Here is a 21674-nt window from a genome sequence, read left to right on the forward strand (position 1 = left end):
TCTCATATATTATATATGCATATATGTTATATATACATATACATCCACAGTCACGCATACTCACCCACATACACACACATACCCCCACCACACACTGAGAACTACACTAGGAATCTAATTTTATTATAGTTTAGTTCGACGGGAAGCTTCTAAAATAGGTAGCAAGTAAACTAAACCCAATGCAAGTACAGTTGTGTTTAGTCTACATGTCAGTCTTCTGCCAGCCACAGTTCAGACAGCTGTCATAAAACCCATTGCACTAGAGTTACCCATTCAGAGTATACCAGTTCTTATTTAGTATTTAACTTTTAAATGACTGTCTCCCTGTTTTTCCAGCTCTCAGTGTGGCAGAAGCCAACCAGAGGAAGGGGGGATAAGCAGAAATTAGAAAGGCAGGAGGAGGATCCAGTGTTATCAGCAGATAGGGACAGTTAGTGAACCAACGTAGAGGCAGGAAATGGAAACGTAAAATTACACAGACTGTTATTACCAATGAAGTTCAAAAAGGAACTGCTACAGAATGTAAGAAAAGGTTAAATTGTGTATAAGAAGGCAGCAGAGAATATATTCATGTTTTTATTAGAATTGTTGCTATTTTATAAGTTTTTCATCATTGAATGGGTAAATCTACAGCACTTGGTTTTCATTATGATAAACAATTACTGCATCAAGCAGATTAAATTTAAATATCTTAACTATATATGAGTATACACACACACACAGGCACACAGTATAGTGATGGAGCTAGGGACAATAGAAAGAAATTGATGACAAACATTTCTATGTGTAAAAGGCTGGTCTTGATACTGGGAGAGACGCCTAACCGACAAAATACCTGACCTGGTACCACAACCTCTGGTACTTGTAACACAGCCTTGTCATCTGCAGTTCTAGCAGCAGCTTCGAGGCACAAACATTAAAGAATGTAACATCTTGATGAGGAGATATATGAAACATGAAAATCAACCTAAAGCATGCAGCAGTATATAATGATTAAAAACTCTATCTCATATCAGAGTAAAAACGATATGTGTTCAGTTCTACCCAGCCCTGTTACTTTACTGCACGTTGCTTACAATGTACAGCAAACAACGTCTAGTGATAAAACTGTCCTGTCATACCCTAGTTTGGAAAATGTTAAGTTATTCCTATCATACAAGAGCACGTGTTGAGAAAGTGCTATTAAGAGACTTGATATAAAAAGGTTGAGAAGGAATATCACTCTCTGGGAAGAATATGAGTAGCAGGGCAAACAGAAGACAATTAAAGAATTGCAGAGTTGTTTGTTAAGGTTTGTGAGGAGAGGAGACATGCTCCCCATACATTTGCCTTGTCAAGGAAGTCAGCTTCTCTTGTTTCCCTCTCAGGTACGGGATTATGAAGTCCTGCTGGTGCTGGCGTGAGGCTGGCCGCCCCTCACCTAGAGAGCTGCGCTTGCGCCTAGAAGTTGCCATTAAAACTGCAGATGACAAGGCTGTGTTACAAGTACCAGAGTTGGTGGTACCTGAACTGTATGCAGCTGTGGCCGGCATCAGAGTGGAGAGCCTCTTCTACAACTATAGCATGCTTTGAAGAGTCCCGGGCAACAAACATTCATGCATGATTATATGTTCTTGGAATCAATTCCTCTAAGAACAGAGAATGGTCTTTCCAGGGGACACAAAGGAAGAAATGGGACATGGATTCTTGATCTTCCTTTGCACATTTCTCGGGAAATCTAAATGATGCTGGATGAGACTCTGCACACCCTGAGCTAAGACATACTGTCAGTCTCACTTCTGCTGTTCCAGTCCTAGAAATCCTGGGTAGAAGTGGTAGACGTGTGCAAAGGAAGTTTTAGAACTCTACAGTATTTGTTGGGGCATGACACAAATAAGCTCATCCCTCCCATCCTAGGCTAGTTTCCTCTGGAACCACATTTTTCTCCAGATGATTACAACGTCCAGAAAATTTGGAATGAAATGAAGGAGTTAGAAATCCAATAAAAGAGTTGAAGGGAAAGAAAATTTAAGGTTCTTCTTGCTCAGGATTACAGATGTGGACCAACACCTCCTTCAAGAAAAGGTGGTAGGACACAAAGTTCTTCAGTCCTGAGCCCTCCATGTAGGGTTGGAAGAGAACTATAATGGAGAAACCTCTGAGTTTCACCTTAGGTATAGAAAAAAGAAAGATGGTCCCCTTTTATCTGATTCTGAAACAGGTAAACTCTGTTACTACGTTTAATTAGAAGATGGAGGAGTCATTTCATGATTAAGAACATTCAACATGTATTGTTCATTAAGCTAGCTTCCTAGTTCCAATTAGACTAAGGAGACTAAGCCTAGAGAGTCAATGTTAGAACAGTGATAAGAATGCTGTGTGTGTGTATGTGTGTGTCTGTGTGTGTGTGCACAATAAATAGGAAATGTAGAAACTAAGCAAGAAGGCCTTGTAGCTCAGTCTTTAACAAGGGCTAGAAAAGAATGTAATCTGATATGGAAGGATAGCAGCTTCTAATTTTCAATCATCCATTGATATACTGTGAAACTTATTTTATTAAATTAATATTTATTAAATGGAAATATGTTTTTCTGGTTTATAACCGCTAAAAATATCATACGGAGGATAAACGTAAATAAATGAAAGTTAATATCAATAGAAAAATTCAAGAGATAACGTACAATGTCAGAAAAGGGACTCTTTATGTGTAAATGTGGATAATACCTGTCTCACAAGGTTGTTCTGAGGACTGGTATGTACTGAGTATGTATTTGTACACTATCTGGCACATATGTGCTCAATAAATGTGTTTCTCCTTTTCTTTTGCCTTTCCTAACCCAGAACCTTTCATATATTTTTCATTTAAAATCTACTATGGCCAAGAAGAGAAACTCAGTCGGTAACACTGCGAGGCAGGATGTGCCTAAAGATGATACGGCACAAATAGTGATATTATACATGTGCAATGATGAAGTCATCATTTTTGCATGCTTTTGGATGATGATAGTGGGCTCATACTATTTCAAAATATTGAAAACATCATCATGAGGGCAATTCTGTTGAACATGATGGTCTGCAATTTTAAAAAACACTCGGGTACCCTGGAAGGGACATCTAAGACTGCCGTAAGAAAGATGACTGGCAGCTAAAAATGTTGTAGAAGAGGGAATCCTGATGGAATCCTAATGAGTTAGCTAAAGGAATAATGATTCTTGCCGCTCTGAGAATTCCACAATGACTAGTCAGGATTTAAATGGGTAGCAAACTGCAGTAGGGAGAAGGGTGGAAGAGTGGCTTCACACAAAATTACAAAGTCCTTTGGAATCCCATTGTTGCCTCTCGGCTGTCCATTTAAGTCAAAATTACAAATATTTACTTATTTATCTGATCACTTAAAAATATTGAGTGTTAAGGCTTGCCGTGCCAGACACTTGGCTAGGTGTAGGATAAAAGAAATAGGAAGCTTTTGATTACAGTCTAGAAAGTGAGACACATTATACATTTACTTATGTGGGTATCTGTTAAGTGCAAAGTGTTAAGTGCTATCAAGAAAAAGCATAGGGTAGTAGAAGGGAGTTTAAAAGGAACACTTCCCTGAGCAGAAATGGGCTATAAACTGAGACCTTAGGGATGGGTAAGTAACCCAGGGCGAATGAGAAGAGTGTCCGAGGAGGAGGACACGTGTGTGTGAAAATTCTGAGGCAAGGAACTGCAAGAAAGCATATGGGTTGCAGCACAGTGAGCTAAGGGAAAGTGGAACACAGTGAAATGGAAGGTTGCTTTGTTGTACTGTCTTTATTTGTTTCAGTAGGAGGGAAGGAAGCAGACAATTGATATTTAAATTTTTTACCCCCCATTGTATTTGTTTTTCTGGCCTGGAAAACTGGATACAGTAATTTTTACTCTAAGAAAACTGGTTCTTTCTCTCATTTGGCCAGACTTCTTCCAGAAGGAGGATGATATTTCTGGCATCTTTGACCTTTCAGCCAACCTGGGTGTTTCCAAGCTAATGAATGAAAAAAAGAATCAAAATATTTATCGTTTAATCAGGTTGACTCTAGATAGATTTTTTTGTATTGGTTTGATTGCCTTCTCTTCCAGTCTTGTTTTTCTAATCTATGCTTTATTGTTAAAAAAAAGTTCCAACACTTAGGAATAAAGCAAACACCCACCTAGATACAGTCTCTAAGGGACACTTGGCGACGTCATTTAAAATAGAATAGTCTGAACCAGTAGTTCTCAAATTATGCTCATGGAGAACACTATGTTTTTCATGCCAGATTTAGGTATTCTGTTATTAAAATTAAATAATAGCAGTGGGTTTTTTAGCATTTTAAAACAAAAAGGTAAGTTAATGGAGTTTTCTTAATCTTAATTTTGTTGCAATAATTTTTTTAAAATTTTGCTTTGACACGCTCATTGAAATAAACAAGTAGCAAATACAGTGGAGGACTGGAAGATATCCTATTATCCTTAATTTAGCAGACTATGTTTATCCATTTTGGGCAAAAGAGTTAGAGATTATGCTATGCGTTTGAAGCATATAATATTGTTAAATGCTGGAAAAAAATTTTAGGTTGAATAATCGAATTAAATATATCATGTCATGATAATCTAGAAGTAGCTCCAAGAGCTCTCCATATATGAAAATATGTGGTAAAGAATGGTGTGGAAAGTTAGGTGTTTCTGCATGATAGTGATTCTCTTATTTAAAAAGTTAATACCACTGAGTGGTAAAAAGACAGATAAGGCTAAAGTCCACAGGGAAGTCTGTTATGGAAAAGAGAAGAGCAAGGTGGATGGATGAATTAAAAATAGACTACCTCATTCTGAGTATTTTAAAAAATTTAAACCACATTATGCACTTATTCTTGACTTACTACTCTGATCCATTTATTAATAACTGGATGAAATAGCCCTGATATCTTTTGTTCTGTAAATACAAAATCAAATGAATCAAAAATTATTCATAAATTTAAAACATGAGACTATAATATCTAGTGCTTATCACGATAAAGATGTAACATATTTCTGAAAATTGGAAGTCAGAATGATTTAATCATTAAGCCTTAATTTCAGTTGGAAATAAAATGTTTATTTCTTACCTTCTTCACTTTGTGCTTTGAAATTTACCACTGTATTAGCAAAGGTGAAAACAGTATTTTGGCTTCAATTAAGCAGCTCAAACATTTATTTTCATAAGTAAACTGTGTTGATATCAGTAAGTATGTCCTAATTTGGAGCCTACAACAACCGATTTGAAAAATGTTCACAATTTTTTTTTTTTTTTGCTATTTCTAGCCCAACTAAAAGTATATGAAAAGATTCTAACTGTGCTGACCAATACAGTAGCTTCTAGCCACATATGTTTATATAAATTTTCATCTAAATTAATCAAAATGAAGAATTCAGTTCGAAGTCACACTAGTCACATTTCAAGTGCTCAGCAGCCATACAAAAGAACTTTACCACATCACTGTTGTGTACCATCCAAGAACACCACAAAACGCAAATGCTTTATCACCTTGTAATTCTTGCTTCCATACAAAAGGTTCAAATTTTGGTTTAAAATATGAAGAGTTAAGTAAACATGGTTTCATATTTTATCTTACAAACAGGGTTATAGTCTTGAACCCCTATGTCATTTTTGGAGATCAAGACAGTAACTGGCCCACTTAACAAAGACGTTAATAGTTTGTGCATTCCATAACCTCTACTTACATAGTTACACATTCTGGTAACCATAGTTCCATTTAGGTAAACATGAAGATGAACACTGGCACATGTGCCAAAAACCTGAAGGAGAGACATTAGGGAATCTAATATTGAATGAGGCTTTCCATATAATTCAACAAAATGGATTACAGCTGATATTTCCAGAGATACTATGGAATACAGTGCTCAAATTTCTGTGAATTATTCTCGTGATAAGTGTGGTGACCAACCCATCTCAGTTTTCCTAGGTGTTTCCAGGTATGGAAAGTCCCATGTCCCAGTAAACTCCACAGTCCTGGTCAAACTGGAATGGCTAGTCACCCTAGTGATAAAACATGGTGCTTGCTGTTTCTTACGTACTTTCCAAAATGGTGGCCTATTGTAGGGATTGATTCATTTTTCTATACTAATAGTTATGTAAGTACTAACATGGATTCAAGGAAAAGTGGCTCAATTTGCCTTTTTAGTCATTCTACTTAAACCTTATGCTCTAGTTATACCGAATTTCGTGGTGTTCCCAAAATATGCATTTCACCCACTGTCTTTGCTCAGGTCATTTTCTGCCTGGAATGCTTTTTCATCCCACTGAACATACACAGAACTTACTTCTCAAGGTCCAATTCAAATACTTCCGTTGATAGTCCTTCTCCAATACTCTTTTTACAAATTTACCTACTCTGCAATAGAATGCTCTTTTTTTTTTTTTTTGAGATGGAGTCTCGCTCTGTCGCCCAGGCTGGAGTGCAGTGGCGCGATCTCGGCTCACTGCAAGCTCCGCCTCCCGGGTTCCCGCCATTCTCCTGCCTCAGCCTCCCGAGTAGCTGGGACTACAGGCGCCGCCACCACGCCCGGCTAATTTTTTTGTATTTTTAGTGGAGACGGGGTTTCATTGTGTTAGCCAGGATGGTCTCGATCTCCTGACCTCGTGATCCGCCCGCCTCGGCCTCCCAAAGTGCTGGGATTACAGGCTTGAGCCACCGCGCCCGGCCTAGAATGCTCTTGATTCCTCTGCTGTACTACCAGCATGTTTTACACACACACACAAACACACACATTTATATATAAAATATATATTTATATATATATAAATATATATAAAATATAAATATATATATAAAATATAAATATAAATTTATATAAATATATATAAAATATATATAAAATATATATTTATATATAAATGTGTGTGTGTATGTGTGTGTGTGTGTGTGTGTGTATATATATATATGTATATATATAGACGAAGTTTTGCTTTCCTCACCCAGGCTGGAGTGCAATGGCGCGATCTCCGCCTCCCGGGTTCAAGCGATTCTCCTGCCTCAGCCTCATGAGTAGCTGGGAATACAGACGCGTGCCACCAGACCTGGCTAATTTTTGTATTTTTAGTAAAGACAGGGTTTTGCTATGTTGGCTAGGCTGGTCTTGAACTCCTGACCTCGGGTGATTTGCCCCCTTTGGCCTCCCAAAGTGCTGGGATTACAGGCATGAGCCACTGTGCCCGGCCACGTATCATCTTCTTCCTCCTCCCCTTCCCCCTCCCTCCTCCTCCTTTTTCTTTTCCTTTTCCTTTCCTTTTTTTTTTTTTTTTGAGACGAAGTTTCGCTCTTGTTGCCCAGGCTGGAGTGCGGTGGGATCATCTCAGCTCACTGCAACCTCTGCCTCCCGGGTTCAAGCGATTCTCCTGCCTCAGCCTCCCGTGCAACTGGGACTACAGGCACACGCCACCACGCCCAGCTAAGTTTTTGGTATTTATAGTAGAGACGGGGTTTCACCATGTTGGCCAGAATGGCACATATATTCTTAATTATAGCAATTGCTCCATTGTGCCAATATTTGCCTTACAAGTTTGCTTTCTTTTCTAGACTACCAGTACAAATGCCTTTTTATTTCTAGTTTCAAACTGTCACATAGGAAATGTTTGTTAAAACTAACGTTTTATAAAATTTAAAGCTTATTTTACATATCTCATTTGATCTCTCAAGAATTCTGTGAGTTTGGCAATGTAGATTGCTGTATATGCCTTAGGCTGATGAATAAACAGGCTTAGAGAGTCACTTGCCCGAGGTTAGGTAGCTGTAAGTGTTGGGATTGAATCCCAGGTCTTCTCACCACCACTTTCTACAAAAATCACTGAAGGTTGTCAACCAGCAGAGAGGATTACTCTGTGTGTTGATAACAAAAGGGTGATCAATAATATTTAAAAAGCAGACTTTGTGTAAAAGTCTTTCCCTTACCTTAAAAACTATGCCACAATGGAGCATTCTTTCATTCCTCCAATTTAATTATATCTGGCGAGAAACAGTAATGGGCTAAACCATTGTTGTATCTTAAGTCAAATTGCCAAAACTCCACAGGCTACTAAAAGTTAACCCTTACTGAATGAATTAAGAACCATAGAAGTTCTGCTGTTAAAAAACAGCACGGTGACAGTCAGGGTTTTTCAGGCGTAGGGGGTGTGTGTTTTAAGACTTTAAGCCAGTTTTGTCCCACTGAAATCACCGTCAGTGATTTTTAGTAGAAAGTGGTGGTGAGAAGACCTGGGATTCAATCCCAACACTTACAGCTACCTAACCTCGGGCTAGTGACTATCTCTAAGCCTGTTTGTTCTTCAGCCTAAGGCATATACAGCAATCTACATTGCCAAGCTCACAGAATTCTTGAGAGATCAAATGAGATCTCTTAAGTTCTTTGCTGTGATGGATTCCTTTGACTTTGTCTCTATTATTATAGGCTTATAGGTCCGGGGCAACTACCAATCGTTATTCAAAGGGGAAAGCACCCTGTTCGAAATCAAGTAAGAAAAATGGTTTATATTCCCGGTCTGCTATCTCTATTCTAAGCTTTATCTTTATTTAGCTCCCAGTTAAAGGGGGAATAGAGCCACACCCACCTCACAAACGCCCCGAGGACTGGGAGACCAGAAAAGTAAAAGCCACTTGCAAACCTAATTTAGCTCTAAGTCGATAAAAAATACTATCATATGCTCACATTTCTAATATTTGCTAATATAATGTAATCTTTATTTTGCAAATAATGTGCCTCCAATCCTAGTAAAGAGAAAGTCACGGCATGCGACTCTCCCTTCAGCACCAACTGGCCTCTCACGCGAGACTCGGCTTTCACGCTTTAGTCCAGGGCTGCACGGCAGGCGGAAGAGAAGCGCCTGTGGTGACGCACTTATTCCGCGCGATGACGTGACTACAAGGCGCCGGGGGACACGTTGGCTGGGTTTTCGGCGGGCTTCCCGGGGACAAAAATGGCTATGGCTAGCGATTTCTACCTGCGCTACTACGTAGGGCACAAGGGCAAGTTTGGGCACGAGTTTCTGGAGTTCGAATTTCGGCCGGACGGTGAGAAGAGGCCCACGGCACGCGGTGCTGGGAAAGGGGAGCGAGACCGAGAGGCCGTGGAGGAGGCGAGGGGAGGCCGGGTGGTGTGGAGGGTACAGGGGGCGGAGGCCACTGCTTCCCTCGAAGGAAATAGGAGCTTAAGAATAGAGGAGGCCTAAGTTGGTTTTATAAATGAAAGAGAACTAATTGCAATAAATTAAAGCTAATCCTGTCGCAAACTGAAAAGTCGAACTTACAGTAATCAGAATTCTGTAACTGCACCAGAAGGGACTCTGTAGATTGTTGACCTGGATTAAAAATGCTAGCACTTTTTTGAAAACACCCCCATCAGCGGGTGGTCCAATGGATGAATAAAATCTTGTGGTGACCAGTACCTTTTCTTCATTCAGGCTGTGTGTGTTCTTTGAAGGGGAGGAGCCCGACGTGTTAACAAATGAGAATAATAATATGTTTTAGGTGTCTACGTATAATTGTTCACCACAGGACGCATGAAGAGTACCAAAAAAGAGGGGAGATGTAAAGTTCCACAGGAGGGAGTCAGGAAAATCTTCCTAGAGGAAGACACTCTTGAGATGAGTCTCGAAATGAGAGACTTGGCCTTTGAGAGAAAAAAACAGACTTCCAGAGCAGTGAGAGCAGGGGACGAGGTGAAACTGCTACCCCAGTAGCGTGCAACAATTTGTTTTCTGACAGCGCTATTAGAGAATGTTACATTGGTCCTGCCTACCTGCAACAAGAAAGTTCATTTGGATATATATGTTTTGGTTTTTTTTAAATGCACGTTTTTTGCTGGGCAACAAGCAAATACAAAATTTGAAGGTACACTAATGAGTAAGACAAATTTAACTCAAAGAGATTTGTCTTGGTGGGGACACAGACATTTAACTATAAAGCAGTAGGTATATTAATAAGCAGGCTTTGGACAATGTTCGGTGAGAGCAAGAATAAAAAATTAGAGGAGAAACGTATATTAGGAAAGGAGAAGAGTATCAAGCATTTCAGGCAGAACTCAGGTGAACTACAGTCCTGCAATTATTACTTTGAAACAGAGTCTCACTCTGTCACCCAGATCTGAGTGCAGTGGCACGATCTCAGCTCACTGCAACCTCCGCCTCCCAAGCTCAAGTGATCCCTCACCTCAGCCTCCCGAGGTGCTGGAAATACAGGCCAGTGCCACCTCGCCCATCTCCTTTGTTGTTGTTGTTGTTGTTGTTGTAGAGATGGGTTTCCGCATGTTGCCCAGGCTGTCCTCAAACCCCTAAGGTCAAGAGATTCACCAGCCTCAGCCGCCCGAAGTCCTGGGATTACACGCATGAGCCACCGTGCCAGCCCTGCAATTATTTAGAAACCTTAATCACTGTATTCGACCTTACTCTCCCCATAAATTCAGCTAAATTTACCTGAATTCATCTATTCTTTATGTAGTATTATTTTCAGTTCCTCTGCCTGTGAACACCGTCAAGCTTGTCTCTATTACTTTTAGCAGGTCACATAAATTAAGCACCTGAATATTATCAGGGAAGTTTTATGCTAGAACAGTGGTTCTAATCAATGTATCTGCCACTGCACTGTTACACATACTTCTTCTATTGGTAATATTGAGTCTCCCGAAGACTTGCCTGCCTGCCTGCCTGCCTGCCTGCCTGCCTTCCTTCCTTCCTTCCTTCCTTCCTTCCTTCCTTCCTTCCTTCCTTCCTTCCTTCCTTCCTCTTTCTTTCTTTCTTTCTTTCTTTCTTTCTTTCTTTCTTTCTTTCTTTCTTTCTTTCTTTCTTTCTTTCTTTCTCTTTCTTTCTTTCTTTCTTTCTTTCTTTCTTTCTTTCTTTTCTTTTCTTTTCTTTTCTTTTCTTTCTTTCTTTCTTTCTTTCTTTCTTTCTTTCTTTCTTTCTTTTTCTTTCTTTCTCTCTCTCTTTCTCTTTATTTTTCTTTTCTTTTTTTCTTTCTTTTCTTTCTTTCTTTTTTTTGAGACAGAGTGTTGCTCTGTCACCCAGGCTGCAGTGCAGTGGTGCGATCTCAGCTCACTGCAACCTCTGCCTCCTGGATTGAAGCGATTCTCCTGCCTCAGCCTCCCGAGTAGCTGGGATTGGAGGCATGTGTCACCATGCCCGGCTACTTTTTCGTATTTTTAGTAGAGATGGGGTTTCTCCATGTTGGCCAGACTGGTCTCGAACTGCTAACCTCAGGTAGTCCACCTGTCTCGTCCTCCCGAAGTGCTGGGATTACAGGCGTGAGCCACTACGCCTGGTGCCAAGCCATCAAAGACTGGCATTTCTATCATTTTAGAGTAACTGCTGCACATTATAGCTGTGTCTGGGCAACTGACTAGCCATAAGGGGAAGCATACATCAGATAATACACAAATCATGATGGATTAAAATTAAATATAAACTAGCTAACAAACTCATTAACTTCGATCCAGAAGCATCGTTTGTATCCTTCTTAGTCATAATTCTAAAATGTCTACAATATAATTGTATGCATACATTTGAAGGAAAAAAAGGAACATTTTTTTGTAGTGGAGAAAGCCTGAGTATTAAAAGAAAGTAGATCTAGGTGTGAATCTCCCATGTTTAACTTACTTTACTTTGTTTTCTCTCTTATGAATAGGTGAGAGAATAAAACCTGATTTTTAGGATTATTTTACAGATTAGATTAAATTCTCTGTGTAACGCACTTAACACCAATACATACATATAACAAACTTGAATGTTAGTGCCTTTTGCAGATTCTCTTTCTAGTTCCTGATGTAGCTTAAGAAAATAGGCCGTAAAAATGACCCTGTATCTATATGTTGTAGGCATAGACTATTTAAATATTTGGCTAGCTTCAACTTCAGCAAACTTAACCAGCAAATATTTATTGTCTACATGTCTAACAATGATTTTACACAAGGAGGGAGGAAATAATAAAAGTAGTATAAAATGGTCTTTACCTTTAAAATTGTATATGATGTCATTAATTTTTTTTAGCAGTTTTTGCTATTGTAAATTGATTTTTTTCCATTTCCCACAGGAAAGCTTAGATATGCCAACAACAGCAATTACAAAAATGATGTCATGATCAGAAAAGAGGTAAGTTCTATTCGAATGTCTTTTTTTTTTTTTTGCATTTAGCCCATTTTCTTCAAGTCTATGTTGAATTTACAAAAGTACATCTAAGGCTATATTGTAAAGAAGAAGGCAATTTACAGATTGAAAGAGTTGCCATTTAAATTAGATACAATGGTTGCATCTATAGGAATGAGAAGGTTCAGAGAACTAACCTTGTGAACTTCACTTGCATTTATTTATTTATTTTTATTTTTATTTTTATTTTTTGAGACAGAGTCTCGCTCTGTTGCCCAAGCTGCAGTGCAGTGGCGTGATCTCAGCTCACTGCATCCTCTGCCTCCCAGGCTCAAGCGATTCTCCTGCTTCAGTGTACTTGCATTTATTACTGTTCACCTTATAGATCTTGTGATCTAACCACTTGGGGGTATTTGGATCTTAATGTTACAAAGGCAGAATACAGTGTTTCAAAGACGGGTAATGATGAGAAGAGGGAAAAATAAATGTGAGAGGAAAGGGCAAGAGATGAAGAAAAGTAATATAACAAGGATAAATGATTCTCTCTCATTCTCTACTTTTGGAATCAATTAAATTTTTCTATATTCCTCTATTTGAATATTCAGAGTTTGTAACTCTTATTTCTTTCTGAGTTGAGGGGTGACATAGGTGGACATTATCCAATTTTATTATGATTAATTTTTAGGCTTATGTGCACAAGAGTGTAATGGAAGAACTGAAGAGAATTATTGATGACAGTGAAATTACAAAAGAAGATGATGCTTTGTGGCCTCCCCCTGATAGGGTTGGCCGACAGGTTTGTATTTAGTGATTCTTTAAGTGCATAAATATTAAAAATTGATAATACTATTATGATTCCCCTTATTTATTTTGAATGAGTCTAAGTTGATTCTTTGGCTTTCCATTTAATAGACACCTGGTAAATTCTCTTTAATTTTGTCTTTTAGTTCCGTTTTTCTGTGCTACCTCCTAGTAGTGAAGGAGTCAGTGCATAGCTCTAAATTTAGATATCTTTCTCTGTAGTCACCCTAGCCAACATTAGGATGCTTTCACAGTGCAGTGTTATGAATAATTTCTGTTGTGTGTTAATCACTTTTATTAAGAATATGACTATGTAAAATTTACTTTTGCCAAATCATAACTTTTAAAATTCTTATTTGCATCCCTATACCCCAGAGAGAGACTTGATTGGTGGTTTCTTTGTTAAAACTTATGATTGCATTTGCCTCTCATATTCCTTCAGAATACTTGATGTTTCTCAAAAGGCTTCTGAAGAACTCTGAAGGCCTAATTTCACTCTGTAAAAAGAAATTTTGGTTTCTGAATTGGGTCTTTTCAGCTCTTGGAGAAATGAGATACAACCCCTGGAAGGAAGAAACATTTAATTTCACTTTTGTGTATCCCTGAGGATTGTACTTTATATCACCTTCTTTGAGTAGAAGAAAATGTGGAGAGATCTAACACATGCTGACACTCTGTAGGAGTAACTTAACTCTTCTGTTTAAAGAAACATTGTTTAGAAGAGCAAAGGTAATAGTTAACAGTATTTACTGTAATCATGGTATCACTTTTAAAAAGCAAATTTAGGCCTCAGTTTGTTTTATGCAGATATACAGATGTACTAAAAAGCAAACCACAGCAGCTAACCTTTTATATCATTTAGACTCAGGGAGAGCCTAGTATTTTATCTACTTGCTTAAGGATGTGTTCATGGGTTTTGGTTAGTGGGGAGGAGTAGGCATGCTTCAGAAATTGCCTTTTGTATCAGGTCAAAGGTTTTATGGCTGTTAGAGCATCTTAGCTAATTCTCCATTTGGTGTGTGTCATAAACTGCATAATTAGGCCTCTGGTTAAATAGCTAGGATTGTCTTCAACAGTGTCTGTTAACTTGAAAATTCATTACAGATACAGCTTCTTAATTATTGGTTTTAGGCCTGCAGATAAACAATATAGGGAAAAATCTATATAGTAATGACAGCACACTAGGAACATCTACAGTATGGTTTTTTTTTTTTAAACTAGTTCTTAATTTTAGTTATTTTGTGGAGTATTAGTTTTGAAGTCTTACAGTCTTGGGATCAAATATAAGTACCGTCCTCATTAGTGGTTATAAATATCAACAAGTGTTTTCCTCTGCTTTGTGAGTTTTGAATTACACATTTGTAAAATAGGTTAATAAGGGTATTTTCAAGATTACAGAGTATAAAGTCCCTAGCACTAGAGCCTGACATACAGTAGGTGCTAAACTGGTGGTGGTGGTTATTAATATTATACATTTTATTTGTAGAATCTTCCAGAAAGAAAAAATATGTATTTGTCATATTAAAAATGGTCTTATACTCCTATCATTTTTCTAACATGTGCTTCAAAGTGACGTCTTCAGTTTTTACTGACATTGTAAGAAATATTTCTTTGTCATTTTGTTTCATAGTGTCTTCTTTATGTCTCTGGAAAGCAATTCTTTGTTGGTCCTAAACTTGGGGGTAGTACTCGTGAGCAGTTTTTATTTTAAGGATATAGTTTATATCTAATACACCAAGTTTCTTTCCCCCCACCACCCCACCCCCCGTTGACTGCTAGAAAACTTGCAACTAAAATTGGGATCCGTTTGTAGCAAGAATACAGATATCTCTGGGATAGATTTATATATTAACTACATTTTTCTGCTATTTTTTTTTTAGGAGCTTGAAATTGTAATTGGAGATGAGCACATATCATTTACCACATCAAAAATAGGTTCTCTTATTGACGTAAATCAGTCAAAGTAAGTATGTTAAAGCATTTTGGCCAAGTTGTCATTATTAGAGAGGCTCATTTTAGAACTATAGTATAGTCAGTTTGTTAGCCAAGATAATTTCAGTGGCCTCCTATCAGTTTATTATGCAGATGTAATTCTGATTTGTATGTCATTAAAGGCTTACTATCTTGTCTCTCAGTAGAAGTTAGCAGAGTATTTCATCGATTGTCCAAAAAATTTTAATCCAACAGCTGTATATAATAATGCCCAAATTGTATTAGCTATTTTGTATAAAAATGTGGATATAGTGTCAGAAAATCCGAAGAAAAGAAGTCCTTATTGGATTATATCAGCCTCATTAGGTCCATGTCATCTCACTTTCCTCCTTGGGCTCAATACTTGGGAAAAAGATGGAAAGAATCCAGTCTAGCCTAAGTATCCTTTACTACCAATGTCTTCCCAAGATCGATCTCTCCTCCGCCCCAGGGTTTTGTAGTACATCCCATTTTCTTGGTCTGATCCAAGCCACTTATTTGTGCCCATTCCCCTCAAAGTGTCCCATAGTGCTCTTCCCTTTTTCTGTCACTCTAAATTGTAATAACCTATTTGTCTGCTTTAAGTAAGCTCCATGAGAACCTTGCTGTATCCACAAAGTTAGCATAGTGCCCTGCACATAATAGATGCTTTCAATATTTATGAGAGGAAAGGAGAAAGGAATGAATGCATAATGACTATTGGACACAAAAGTCTGTGTTCACAGAGACCAACTGGATGCTTGTAAACTATGAAATTTCTTTTCCTACATTTGGTGAGGATGTGGCATTGATACCCTACTGGGATTATAAGTTGGTAGTGGTTTTTGGAAAGCAGTTTGGTAATATGCATCAAAAACCGTTGACATTTTTCATTCACCTTTGGCCTAGTAATTTCATTTCTGAGCATCTCTTCTATGGAACTACTCCTAAATATTGGAAAATCTTTATTATGCATGAAGATGCTCATTGAAGTATTATTAATAATAGGAAATTAACCCCGTTGTCTAACAGGGAGAGAATTATTAAATTAATTAAAAATTACTGGGGAATTTTTTTTTTAATGCTGTGGGGAAAGCAATGTAAAAAGGGGCACAGGGAATGATTTTAGTTATTATAAAATAGAGAAACATCAAAATGTTCACAGTTATTCTATGAAATGGTGGCATTACGGTATTATTTTTTCTGCTTTATTAGACATTTTTATGATGCGGTTATGACATTCATAAGGAGATGAATCTTTAAATACTAAAATGAATACTGATGAAGAAACTATTTTTTTCTTATAGAAAAGATATTCATTTTATGCTGTAGTTGTTGGCAAAATCCTTCCCTTCTCCTAAATATTGTTAACTTAATTGTTAAAAGATTTTAATTTTGTTTTGTTTTAGGAATTTAAAGAATTGTTTTATCCTAGGAAGAAAAAGTAACTTTTACCTTTTTAAATTTTAGGGATCCTGAAGGTCTTCGAGTATTTTACTATTTGGTACAAGACTTGAAATGTTTAGTTTTCAGTCTTATTGGATTACACTTCAAGATTAAACCAATTTAAATTGTATGTTTTCAAGCTGTTTGTATATTTAATTAAGGGATGGGAGGGGTTATTTGTCATTTACAATATTGGGGTTTTTATGAATGTGAAGCAAACAAAAAAAAATTTGTATGTAAACTGAAAATAAGAAAATACATTAGCCAGCTTAATGGTTATCTTTACTTGAGTCCACATGGGTTGGACAGTCCCCACACATATTAAATTCTGTAAATAAAAGCCACCTTTTGTTAAAAATTTGCTCTAATAAAACATACCAAATCCTGGTTGCAGAGTAGTTTTTTGTTTTCTCTAGGAGGCTATGTCTTTAATTCACTTTAGAGATAATAAGAAATTGTTCTGGTAGGTATATCCTGTGACAGAAGATACTTTAGGTGGAAATATGTAGCCATATTCCCATCCATGAAAGGCAATTGTAGATCTTCCCTTATTTCCTTCATACATGATTGGTTTTAATTTTTGGGGGCTTACAGAAGGTCTGTTTTTTTTTGTTTTTATTTTTGTTTTTTTTTTTACAGTTATCACAAACCCCTCAGGAATTATTCACATTTAAATATTTTCAATTATAAGCAGTGATGTCCTAAAGTATTACAAAAGTAAAGTCTACCCCATGTTAGGCATATCTTCGATTATGTCCTTGTTCCTTATTTCACAATGTATTTGGTGTGTAGGGGAGGAGAGGAACTAAATGAGTTTTCAGCTTTATAAATTGTTAAACATTTAGATAAACGTACATGTGCATATGAATGGACAGAAATATTTTAACTCCTATTGTCCACGGGTCTCACTTAAGTTTCCCAGTTCCTTTCAACCTCTTTCTAATAGATTTCCTCTTTCGTTACTTTTAGTAACCATGTCCTTTGTTTCCTTTTATTCTTCCATCTGAACCTCCACTCTTTAAAAGTTATACTGTTTCAGTAGTTATAATCCACTTGCCCTAGGAACAAGTTAGCACTGACTTTTGGGTGGAATAATTAGTTTCTGAAGGCTTGCCAGGACTCCTGAGCAGCTAGGCTCTAGAGTTGGGCTGTCTAATAACTTTTTTGCAATAATGGAAATGTTCTATGTGCAGTCCAGTAGGGTAGCCACTGGCCAAACGAGGCTACTGATTACTTGAGGTGTGCCTCGTATAACTGAACTTACCGTGTTATTTAAACAATTTTTTTTTTCTAACGTGAAAAGGATAAAACAAAACTCTTGACAATTGTAAAGTGAACACCTATATGCCAACCTAGATTCTATACTTAACATCTTTTTTACTGTAATATCTCTTATAATAAATCTTAGTTTTTCACTTAACTGGTGTAATTGGTACCAGTAAGCTATTTTATTTTTTTTTTTTTTGTAGTGCTACTTAATTTTGATTAAATTTAGATAGCCACATGTGTCTAGTGGCTACCCTTTGGACAGTATAACTCTAGAGCATGGCTTGGTAACCTGTTTGCCATGGAGCACTAGATGGTCCTTTTCACTCCTCAAAATGCATGCCCATTGTCTTCAGATTTGCCATGGAAAGTCAAATGATTTCTACTTCATTATGCAAGTACACCATCATCTTCAGGTCTTTTGTAAGTGAAATATTTCTGTTCCAGTTGTAGACCATGATGACTGTGCATTATGAAATCGTCTTATAATTTTCTTGCATTTAGATGTCAACCTCAAGAAGAAAGAGGAACAATCGCCTTTTGAACTTCCAGTGGGCCCACAGTGTTTGGTTGTTCCTCAAAATAACCTTCATTCTCTGGCTCCGTTGAATAAGCTGATCCATTCAAAACTGAACAAGGTTGAGGAGAAATCGTACTTATATTAAAAAATCTTTAAGTCTTTGTCCCCATTCTCTAACTTCCTTATGTTTTGGCTATTTAGCTCTATCCCTACTATCTACTAGAATTTCTCATATTTAAACCAAGATGGGAGACTAGGTCATTAGGAAAATATTATCATCTACAATTTTCTTATACTTTGATCTGTCTTTTATTTGATCGTAAGCTGCTGATGGACAGTGATCATTATAAACTGAATTTTGTATAGTACTAGTTTTATATGAAACTAGATTTTTATTGCACTCAGGTTATGTTCCTTTTACCTCCTTCCTTAATAAAGAGACCACTTGAAATAATGCAAGTACTGTTTCTGCACCTCATCCCACCTCTTCCCTATTCATGAGATGGTGCAGAACCCCAGCACAGTCTTTTCCATATAGTAGGTGTTTTTAAGTTTGTTGAATTGGTTGCTGTCTTGCTCTGTCTTTAGATTATTTGCCTTTAGATTATTTATCTTGGGTATAGGTATTGGTATCAGGAATTGGTATCAGGCTGAGTCTATTTGTATGGATATTTTTAATGTAAACATAAATGTAACTGAGATGATTTATATATTCTATTGTTAGACTACTTTGTTTTGATTCGAAGTGTGTGAACCTGTGAGCATGAACTGTGCTGTAAGTTTAACCACTGACCCCTTTCATTAATAACTGGATTCTTAGCATGAATGGATAATGAAGTAGAATAGAAAATTTTAAAAATTTAATAAAGATAACAAAGATAAATGAAAGATTTGAGGGTGAGTTCAGAATCTGCCTTGGCTGACTTCCATATGATGAACAGTAAAGTTGGATAACTACCACTCAAAATCTCTGGACTACATTGTCCTAATTTGAACTGTGTGATGTGGTGGAGAGAATACTGATTTAAGAATCAGAAGTCTTAATTACAGATCAGCTTAACTATTTTCCCTTAAATTGCCATTGGGAATCCTTTTTTTGCCCTTATGTCATCATGGTTAACTTAGTTCCTGAGGTGGCCCTCTTGTTTGGTTTCTCAGAAATAAGAGGAAGGATGGTTACTGTTTGATTGGTTACTAGAGGTCCTGTTGGGACAATGTATTTTAAACTTAGAGCATTTGAATATATTTTACTGTAAAGACAAGAAGGACAAAAAGGGTGATTAGGGAAACAAAATCTCAAGCCGGAGATTTTTTTTTTTTTTTTTTTTTTTTTTTTTTTTTTTTGAGATGGAGTCTCGCTCTGTCGCCCAGGCTGGAGTGCAGTGGCGTGATCTCAGCTCACTGCAAGCTCTGCCTCCTGGGTTCACGCCATTCTCCTGCCTCAGCCTCCTGAGTAGCTGGGACTACAGGCGCCCGCCACCACGCTTGGCTAATTTTTTGTATTTTTTTTTTAGTAGAGACGGGGTTTCACCGTGTTAGCCAGGATGGTCTCGATCTCCTGACCTCATGATCCACCTGCTTCGGCCTCTTTTTTTTCTTTACTGTAAGAGCCAGGAAATTCAGTGTCATGCAGTGGGATAAAAGTTAGGCATTAGAACAAATAAAAAAAGGAGATGAGAACTTGTCTGGGTGAGGTTAGTCCTCCCAATGAAGTGATTCAGACCATCTTCCCTGCATGCTAGGGGTTTTTCCAGACATCCTTCATTTTAGTCTGGGGCAGGAAGAACAGGGTGCTGCTGTGAAGTGATAAACCATTGAGGTTTGACAGTGTGACCTGAAGGTTTGAAGGTGTGACTAGAAGCTGTGTGCTAAGCTTCTAGCTAACAGTATGGCCAGAAAGGAGTGAGTAAAATGTGTGGTTTCCCAAATAAAAAAGGCTTTTGCAGGAAAGGAGCCAGAAAATAAGCAAATTAATACTTCATATATTCATATTTGTGTGTTACGTGCATGTTTTGCACAAAAGTGAATTTGGAACACAAAGTACCAGAACATTCAAAACTCTCACATTTCTCTTCTTTCTGTTTTCTTAACTGGTTGTGATAAGGTTTAATACTTCCAACTTTGTGCCTCTTTAATCAAAAGGCCAAGTAGGGAGTTTCAATCCCATTTGAAGTTACTGTTATCTTCTGGTGCTGATTGTGTTTTCCTTTAAAGGAGAAATTTGCCTTTTCCAGCAATTCAGAGCTTGGTAATGAAGAGAATACAGAAGGAGCAGCTAGCAAATTTGACTTTCCCATCATCAGTTTCATTCTGCCTCTTTTCAAAACTATGAACAAATCTAGATTTTATAGTCAATTCCTTTTAACTTGATCCACTTTGTTCATCAAGTGCACTTGTAGGCATCATACCTCTTACATGTGCTGCAGTTTCAATAATGAAAAAGACAGACTTATGGACTTTATATTATGTTAGAGAGACAATACGTAAAAAGTATAAAAAAGGGTGCTCTGCACTTGTCTCCATCCTGAGAACTATTCATCTTTTCTCCAGCTATATGGATGTAAATCAAAACAGAAAAATGCCTCAACATCACCAGTATCTATCTGCATGGGGCAGTAAGATATGCAGCCACAGAATGGTTTCTCTAGAGCAATGGTGGCACTGGTACTCCAAGACTCATGGCAGGATGGAGAACCTGGCTCAGTATGATATGTCAGGATTTCTCGACTGCAGTCCTGGTGTTTCCCCTATTACAACCTTAGGAGAAGAAAAACAAGAAAACAGTTACTTATTTTGAAGTGTAAGAAATCCTGTCTGTAGTGCTAACGTTTATTAGTCCTAGCCTATGAAGCGTGTGATACTTTTATTGAACCTATGAGAAAAGTGAGGCTTGAGGATTTGGTTGACTTATTCAAATTTTATAGATAAGAACGACTTGAATCTTGGACTTCAAGTAACAATTTTCAACATTTATGAGAGCCTACCGTATACATGCCAGGTTGTAGTTAGACACTTTGAGATGGATCTTATCTCATTTAACCCTCACAGCAACCTTGGATGGCCAAAAAATTCACTGTTTTACTATGGTGAATACAGGACTTAGAGAAATGAAGTACCTTCCCTGAAGTCACATGTGGGAGCTAGGGGCCAGCATTTCAAGCCAGATTTTCCTGGTTCCAGGATTCATACTTTGTGGCAAGACCTTGTTGGAAGCCTAGGTCCTTCTGAATTCATGGTCCATTGTGCTCTGTCTTCAGTCAGGCCTGATTTTAAACAGGAATGAAGAATTAGCAATAACGTTTCCTTATGCAAGTCAATGAACTTCTTCACTTTAGTTTCTTCATTTGTGAAATGGGGACAATAATAAATACTTGTAAATGTTGGGAGGTTTTAATATGGTTATATTTACAAGAGGTACTCCAATACATGACAGTATCTCTGTCACCTTTTCAACATCCGCTATTACTACACCCCAGCCCCCGCCCCCGTCACCCACTTCCTATCTTTTCTCACAGAACTAACTTCTTTATTTCTTATTTTGGCATTGAGATAAAGGAATACGGACTATCTTTACTCTGATTTGGG

General features: G+C 37.5%; 1 protein-coding gene across 2 annotated transcripts; it reads left to right on the forward strand.

The window, feature by feature from the left end:
* The first annotated feature begins 5786 nt into the window (after positions 1–5786).
* On the forward strand, positions 5787–16690 carry LOC105499936 (mago homolog B, exon junction complex subunit). Of its 2 annotated transcripts, none has more exons than XM_071090138.1 (5): positions 5787–5952; positions 12054–12112; positions 12792–12902; positions 14788–14870; positions 16328–16690. In XM_071090138.1, the coding sequence occupies exons 2-5, from the start codon at positions 12098–12100 to the stop codon at positions 16425–16427; spliced, it is 309 nt and encodes a 102-aa protein (XP_070946239.1). In that variant the 5' UTR covers positions 5787–5952; positions 12054–12097; the 3' UTR covers positions 16428–16690. The 2 variants fall into 2 exon arrangements, with proteins under 2 accessions (XP_070946239.1, XP_011771130.1); XM_011772828.3 differs by lacking the exon at positions 5787–5952 and adding an exon at positions 8868–9044.
* Positions 16691–21674: the final 4984 nt, after the last annotated feature.

This window comes from Macaca nemestrina, unplaced genomic scaffold, assembly GCF_043159975.1.
Source record: "Macaca nemestrina isolate mMacNem1 unplaced genomic scaffold, mMacNem.hap1 Scaffold_592, whole genome shotgun sequence".
Classification (NCBI taxonomy): domain Eukaryota; kingdom Metazoa; phylum Chordata; class Mammalia; order Primates; family Cercopithecidae; genus Macaca; species Macaca nemestrina.